Source organism: Lactuca virosa, chromosome 8 (genome assembly GCF_052849685.1).
Source record: "Lactuca virosa cultivar CGN04683 chromosome 8, Lactuca_virosa_CGN04683_v6, whole genome shotgun sequence".
In the NCBI taxonomy this organism is placed as follows: domain Eukaryota; kingdom Viridiplantae; phylum Streptophyta; class Magnoliopsida; order Asterales; family Asteraceae; genus Lactuca; species Lactuca virosa.
The window spans coordinates 125,118,729-125,126,849 of record NC_136433.1 but is presented as its reverse complement, the minus strand read 5'-3'; the positions used below and the strand labels follow the sequence as shown (position 1 = coordinate 125,126,849).

Genomic DNA, 8,121 nt, shown 5'->3' with positions numbered 1-8,121 from the left:
ATGTATATATAGTCTAACATACCAACTTGTATTAGACTATGAGACTTATGACCAACTTGCCATAAACTAGACTTGCCATAAATTAGATTGTTTGGTCTCCAAGACTTAGGATTCCAACAATCACCCCCGAATCTCTACGTCCTTCTAGAAAATTCTTCAACCCCGATCAACATCCTATTATCTCTTTTCACCACCCCGACCTCTTTAATCAAGCTTGTTCCGAGAGCACTCTTCCACCGATCAACAAGACAAGGTCACGACCACCTTTACCGTCTTCCATTGCCTGCAAAACGAACCGAATCAAAGTCACCCGCTTTGACGTCTTCCCGTCTGTTTACTTCGCGCCTCCGGTTAGTCTCTCTACCTTAGAACAAGCTCGAACAAGAGAAATCGAGGCTGCTGTTGAGATGCTTCAACTCGCCCTCAAAAACAATCTACACCCCTTAAACCGAACTCGGTTCCTACTGCGTCTGCCCCGCAGCAAAGGGCTACACTTTTTTCTTAAAACCGACTCTCAAACCGGCCGCCCTACGTCCTCACGAACCCTATGCTCTGATACCAATTAAAGTTTAGAAACAAGAATGCAAAACAAAATAACCAAAATTCACTTGATTAATTTGAAAATCACTCTAAACCAATGTTTTTACAATCTGTTCTCATAATCATAAACTCGATTATAGACATGTATATATAGCCTAACATACCAACTTGTATTAGACTATGAAACTTATGACCAACTTGTCATAAATTAGATTGTTTGGTCTCCAAGACTTAGGATTCCAACAATAACATCTTATTGGTAAAATTATGTTATAAAATTGCTAATAGATCTTTTGGTTTGGTTCGTTTGGTAGCTATCAAGATGGGTTTAGCATAAAGTCAGATATATTTATATCTCTAATTGCATGGAATGGATAACGTTAATGAGATAGTTGACGACAGTTATATGAGACACTTCGAGGGTTGCTAAGTTAGAAATGTTAATTGGGTGCAATTTTGGAGCAGAGTAAAAAAAATAGAAGTTGAGGGACTAAAGTTGCCAATTGGTGAAGGTTTTACATATTTAAACCTTAACCTTAATTTTTTTTACCTCATTTGGGACCTTTTTTTTACCGTGGATAACAGAGGTAAATCGATTTTGATGAGAGAATTCAAGTTTTGAGAAGAGTAATGAAGTTCTATAGGAGTTCTAACACCAAAAAAAAAAAAAAAAAAAAAAAAAAAAAGAGGTTATGAGGTAGTAAATTTCACCACTTTTGTCATTTAAAATTACAGATTTAGGGTATCTTCTTAAATATGAATTTTGATTGAAGATTAGTATAGAATTCCAAGATTTGGTGCAAGTTTGATTTAATCCATTAGATGAAACAATTTATGTTATTGGTCTAGATCAAAATCATTGATTATAATTATATTAGAATATGTTAGCTTCAAATGTTAGTTTGTAAATGAATATTTATCAAGTTTGAAGTGGATTTTTGAAATATAGAATGATTGAATATTCATTTAATTAGTTAATTATTGATTTAAACATCTTGACTAAGTTGAACTACAGTTATGACTTAGATTTGCAATTAATTAATGAAAGCAACTCCTAGATGTCAATTTTGAAGATTTGAAAATCAAACATGAAAATTAGAAGTTGAACTTTTAGATTTGTGATTTAATAATCTTAACGATGTTAATTATGATGTAATGTTATGTTTGAACAACCCTATTTACTTAAATAGAAAATATTCTTATCTACTCCAAAGTCAAGAAAAGATGACAACACCCAAGAATTACATTAAAACTACTAATAAAATATAAGAAGCTTTACACAAATTCTCAAAATGTAAAATTCGGATTCAAGAATCAAGATATTCAGTTCTTAGATCATGTAATCAACAAACTCAAATCTCGTTTTTCAGGTTCGAAAAATATATCTGTTTATTGGCATATGCCAAAAATACCCACAAAATCTGGTTATGGGGTTAATAAAGATGAAATTTTAACGAGTCTAGTTGCTGAAAAGAGTGTTGGGCAAATATGTAATTTAAGAAAAATACTTTCCTTGACAAGAATATTACAGTGTTCAAAAGTCAAAACGATTCCAACTTCCAGATCTTGATGGTCCCATCATCACTTGCTGAAGCAAGAAGCCTGTTCCCCTGCTTTAAAAAAAAAACTATTAATGTAATACAAAGGAATGAAAGTATGTTGCTATAAATATAATAAAAAAAATAAACAAAAGTAGGTTGCTATTTCTTGACTTACAGTAGAGCTCCATTGCACCGAATTTATGTCCATATCATGAGCCTTTTCCTTCTTGAGAAGCAGCTTATACAAAGCTCCATCCACCTAAACAACCAAAAATCAATCCCATCATGTAACCAGAAGTACACAGTAACACAGGTAACCTACCGAATGATCTTGAGATTGTGCAAATAAGCGAATGGCATCATCAGCAGCTCCAGTAGCTATTATCCCTTCCTTTGACCAATGGACAGAGAAAATTGTCCGATCATGATAACCAGACATCGTGCAAACATGTCTCCTGTCAAACAAAAAATATACTTTTTATTTATTTATTTAACAAAATACATAACAGGAAATCATTTTTTTTAAATAAAAAGGAAAAAGAAATCATCTTATCTTATTCTTACCAAGATGCATTGCCATCACCAGATTGCAAACTTATAATATCCACATCCCACACCTTAATGGTCAGATCATCACTGAAAATTTCACCAAAATTATTTTTAAGTTATTTTAAATAGTTATATTAGCAATTAAATACTATTACTATACCTGCATGTAACCATTTTGTCTCCAGTGCTATTAAAAGATAATGCCCATACTGTTGATGAGTGTCCACTGAAAATCATTTGTAACTGATTCATTAAATTCCATCATTCACCAAAATGTTAACAGAATGAGTGTTGGATACCTATTTGATTCGCCTAAAGTCTGCACACAATGCCAATCATCACTATCACCATCATCTGCCCAAACCTGAAAATAAAAACATAATAGAATATCATGTGAATTTGTTTTGAAAGTTTTGAATTATTTGTATGGAATTAAATAATGTTACCTTAATGGTGTTATCATAGCTACAAGAGAATAAAACATCAACAGTTGGATGCCACTGAACCATTTTAACATCTTGTGTATGTCCTTGAAGAACAGAGACACAGTCATATTCATTTCCTGGTAAAACTTCCCAAATCCAAACACATTTGTCTCGACTACAAGTTGCAAGAAGAGAACCAGATGCATTCCATGACACACTTTTCACTTCATTTTCATGCCCCTATACGATACTCATTCTCATATATAAGATAAACATTTGGTTGATAAGTAACGTAAACAGATTATGAACAATATTAGAATGATGAGGTGAGTACTGAGTAGTACCTCTAAAGTGGATACACATTCAAAGTCACTTCCATTCTGTTCCCAAATAGCGGTAGTGGCATCAAAACTTGCAGTTGCTAATTGTTTACCAGATGGCGACCAAGCACATGATCTAACTGTTCGACTATGTGTGTCTTCTAATACTGCCTAAACAAAATTCAAACATCACCCATTGAACTTTTCTGTATCTTAAGTTGAAGCCCTAATTTTGTACAAATTTGAAAATTTTCAATCAAACCTTGCAATCAAAGGAAGTAGAGGAAGGGCTCCGTTGTTGCCAGATTCGGATAGTCTTATCCCCGCTACAAGAAGCGAGGACAGCAGGTACACCGTCGGCTCCAGTAGCCGGATTCCAAGCTAGACCCCATACCCTATCAGTATGACCTTCAAGCCTTTGAACTTCGGTAAGTTTTAAGCTCTCTTCTTCGAGTAAAGTCATGACAGAAGTAGAGTCGAAACCGGCGTTCGGCGGTTGACGATTGAAGTTGAAGGTGAGATCCGCAGAGCGTTGGCCGGTGGTTTTGGTGAACACCGGAACTCTCGAGTCTTGACAGGGAGCGTGTGGCGGCCTCGTGTCTTTTCCGATATTCCAAATCGGCACACAGTTTTAAACCTTTGCGTATCTTTCCCCTTTCCCCGAAGAAAATCAAAAAGTAGTTTGACTCAAAATAAGCCATTCTGTTTGTTTTTTTAAGCAAAAATTTATAAAGTCTGCGTACCACCTTTACAGTCCTCTGCAGTAGAAGAGGTGGACCAAACGGCTGCAGACTGTAATAAGAAGCGAGTTTGTTTTTTTAACATCTGCATACTGCTGCAGATATTAAAAAATTAAAATAAACTGATTTTATAATCCGAATATAGTTTTTTAATACCGAAAATTTAATAATGTATGACATTTCGGCAATAATTTATGATATTTCAGCAAAAAATAATGATATTTTAAAAAAATAAAGATATTTTAGCATAAAATAATGATATTTCATCAACAAATTATTATTATTCAATATAAAAAAAAAGAAAAAAAATTCAACAAGAATAAACAAAAAAAAATGTGAAATAAGATTTCAATAATATATAATCAATATTTTATCAAGAAAAAAAGAAGAAGAAGAGGTTGGAAGAGGTAGGAAGAGGCAAAACAAGTGCTGCGCCAAGAAGAGCACGCGCAGAGGTTTTTTAATCCGAAGACTTCTGAAAAACAAACAGCTGCGAGATGAAAAGTGTTGCGCGTGTGCTGCGTCGCGCATCAATAAGAGGTCTGAAGAGGTTTTTTCCAAAAAACAAACAACACCTTAGTTTTAGGCTGGTTAGACCATCCGGTGTACTTACTATTAAGGTCAACCTCTATATCTTTAAGTCTACTCGGCATGGGCAACGTTATAAGGCGTTATGTTGATTTGGCAGCTCCCATAACGGCGTCATAACACCGGAACACCGCCCCCCTCTCATGTTATTTGGTGTTATGTTAAAAAATGTTATCATGGTCACGGGAAGTAACGTGAGAATCAACCAATCAAAAGTCATTATCTCACTCTCTCTCTAACTCTCTCTGTAGCTCTTAACATGTTATAACATTTGCATACCATTTCCTACATAAATCAAATGGTGTTAAAGATGACATAGCATATGAGTTGGCAAATTTTGGGTATGATAACATGTCTTAACATGTTGCCCACACCCACCAACCTAACGAGGTGGCTCGTGGTTGAGCTGGACTACGACCACGGCCGTGCACACTATCTCGGCCGGTCGTGGTCGTGGTGGTGCATTGTCTGGACGTCGAAACCAAACGCCCAATAAGGTTCTTCCTCTTCTTTGACCATTTGACTAGCCGTTGAACGGCCAAAAATTTTTAAAAAATTGTTTTTTTCTTTTTTCCTTTTTTAAATAATTTTTTTTACATACCATTTTCACCTATAAATACCTCATTCTAAACTTTATTTCTTACACCATTCTTTTCTTACTCTATACACAAAATACCCACAACATTTTCACAACCAAAACACCCCTCCAAACTATAGAAATCGCAAATCCGATAACGCTTTGGCGTTAGACACAACCCTTCGCCAATTCCCGACCATGGAATCGCCTCAAGGTGGTTTTGTCAATTTGTTTCAAACCGGTTCCCCTATCCAACAAACAACACTTTTTCAACAACAATATCAAGCTTTCCCGGCCTTCCAACAACAACTTCACAATATCAAGCTTTCCAACAATTCCAACAACAACAATTCCAACCACAACCATCACAACCCCCTCATTCGTCGGATTTTGTTTCGGAAACTCAACCTTCACCACCACCTCAACCTAAAAAGAAAAAAAAACGGTCCGACCCAACACCACCCAAGAAAAAGTCCCATACACAAAAGAGGAAGAAGAAAAGCTAGTCGATGCACGAATTTCGGCTTCCCAAGACCCAATCAAAGGCGATAGTCAAACTTTTGGTTGTTTTGGGAGAAAGTTCGTGCGGTGTTTTACGAGCTAACGGGAAGTGAAAGCCGAAATCCCGATCAAATTAGCTCGAAGTGGCGCGATATTCGACTAAAGTGCACCGAATTTTGAGGAATTTACAACAACCCCCTAAACATACGAAAAAGTGGGGCAAACGATTTTGATGTCTTCAAGGCAGCTTTGGACCAATTTGAAAAAATAACGCCAACACGCAAAGCTTTTCCGTATGTGAAACATTGGCTAAAGTTGAAAGATGCTCTGAAATTGAAGGAGCAAACGGAAGGAAATTCACAATCTTCCGGTTCAAAGCGTTCAAGAAACTCTGACGGAACGTCTCAACAATCGGACGGGCGAACACATTTCGACATCAACGATGATCCGCTCGATATTGAAGATGAGCAACCTCTTCGTCGACCTGTTGGAAGAAGTAAAGCAAAAAAAGCGGCTTCAACGGCTTCGAGATCTAGTGGTATGGATCAATTTGGAGTAAATTTGATCGTTATGTGCACGTTCAAGAAACGAAGGCGGAGATGTTGAGTCGGGTAGAACAAAAAAATGATAGAAACACAATCGGTGATTCAAACAAAAACTGATATGGAAATCTTGAAAATGAAAGCGGGTGATCTCGAAGGCGAAGATTTGGAGCTATTCCTCGCGATGAAGGAGTCCGTTTAAGTCCGACGTAGGAATAGGTGATAGTTTTTTTTTAGTTAAGCTTGGTAATTTTAGGTTTTTTATTTTTAATGTAATTTTTATTTTTAATGTTATTTTAATTAATGTAATTTGGTATTTTAAATTAATGAAAACCAGTATTTTTTTCAAAAAAAATTATATGATTTTTATGTATTTTTTATTTAAATTTAATTAAAAAATGAGGTGGAGTTGTGTGTTTAGTGGTAAGTATATCATGATTAGTGATAGGAAATGTTGTGATAACGTGACATCCACCACTATAGTGGTTACTGGTGGGTACAACGGATGGTCTAACCATTATAGCGGTAGTTGACACATCATCACCACTAACCATCACTAAACATATGATAACCTAACACTAAACACACTACTCCATCTCATTTTTTAATTCAATTTAAATAAAAAATTCATAAAAATCATATATATTTTTTTAAATACTAGTTTTTCATTAATTTAAAATACCAAATTACATTAAATAAAAACTACATTAATTAAAATAAAATAAATAAAAATAACATTAAAAATAAAAAACCTAAAAATACCAAACTTATGATTTGTGTTTTAAGCAAGATTATTCCATTTTGGGGAATTCTACAACTTTTGCCAAACTTTGACATGTCCAAAACGTTTATGATTTGTGTTTCCATTGAACTCACAACATTTGACCCTTATATCGCGCCACTTCGAGTATATTTCATCAACAATTCGAATTGCACAACCCATTAAACCATGAAAAACATTTTCAACATTTCTCCAAAAAGAACTAGACATTTGACCAACGCTTTTTTCCGAAACCGTCACCCATGTTAGTGCTAATTTCTCTTCTTCCTCTTCTGACCATTTCTTATTTTTTGGGGCATGGTATTTAAAAGATCAAACAACAAAAATGTATGAATATGAATAAAGGGAGAGAAGAAATGTGTGAAAATTAAGATGGGTGGTGATATTTGTAGGTAAATATTGGGAAAAAAATAAATGAAAGTAGTCGTTGAAGGTCAAAGGAGAATTAAAGCAGGAAATGAATTGATTGGGCGTTGCAATTCGTTGTCCGGAGCACGAAGGTCCACGACCACAACCCACGACGAGACACCGGGATGGTGTGCACTGTTGTGGTTCGTGGCCACCTAGACCACAACCTCGTTTGTGGCCACCATACCGGAAGGCCTTAGGCTAAAGGGTGTGGTGATGTTTTTGCCTATGGTAAAAGCGTGCCACATAGACGCCACATAAGCATTTGCATTTCTTACTAATCGTTACCTATGATAGGGGTGTGGTGATATTTTTGCCATATAAAATTGTTTCCAAACCATAACCATTTACTACCCCTATTGAGTATTTTCTTAATGCATGAAAGTACAAGTAATAATGCAACCCAAACTTAAATTGAGAAATGTTTTATCGGTAAAACTTTTGCATTTGAGCGGTGATAATATACCTATGAAAATCACCGCAGGTAAAACAAATGGTTGAGGGACGGTGTTTACCGCCAGCAATGGTTACCACATAGACATGTCGTCGGTAAACACTTTACGACACCCCATATCCTTAGGTAATAGACCTTTTTAGTTTTTATTTATT

General features: G+C 35.5%; 1 protein-coding gene across 2 annotated transcripts; it reads right to left on the bottom strand.

The window, feature by feature from the left end:
• Positions 1–1,824: 1,824 nt before the first annotated feature.
• On the bottom strand, positions 1,825–4,036 carry LOC145134541 (protein CIA1-like). 2 transcript variants are annotated; one of them, XM_079069377.1, is made up of 9 exons: positions 3,638–4,036; positions 3,400–3,546; positions 3,077–3,295; positions 2,930–2,994; positions 2,791–2,856; positions 2,646–2,717; positions 2,404–2,536; positions 2,257–2,340; positions 1,825–2,153 (listed from the first exon to the last, which is right to left on the bottom strand). In XM_079069377.1, the coding sequence occupies exons 1-9, from the start codon at positions 3,836–3,838 to the stop codon at positions 2,082–2,084; spliced, it is 1,059 nt and encodes a 352-aa protein (XP_078925503.1). In that variant the 5' UTR covers positions 3,839–4,036; the 3' UTR covers positions 1,825–2,081. The 2 variants fall into 2 exon arrangements, with proteins under 2 accessions (XP_078925503.1, XP_078925504.1); XM_079069378.1 differs by having other exon boundaries at positions 1,825–2,150; positions 3,638–4,034.
• Between the last annotated feature and the right edge of the window lie 4,085 nt (positions 4,037–8,121).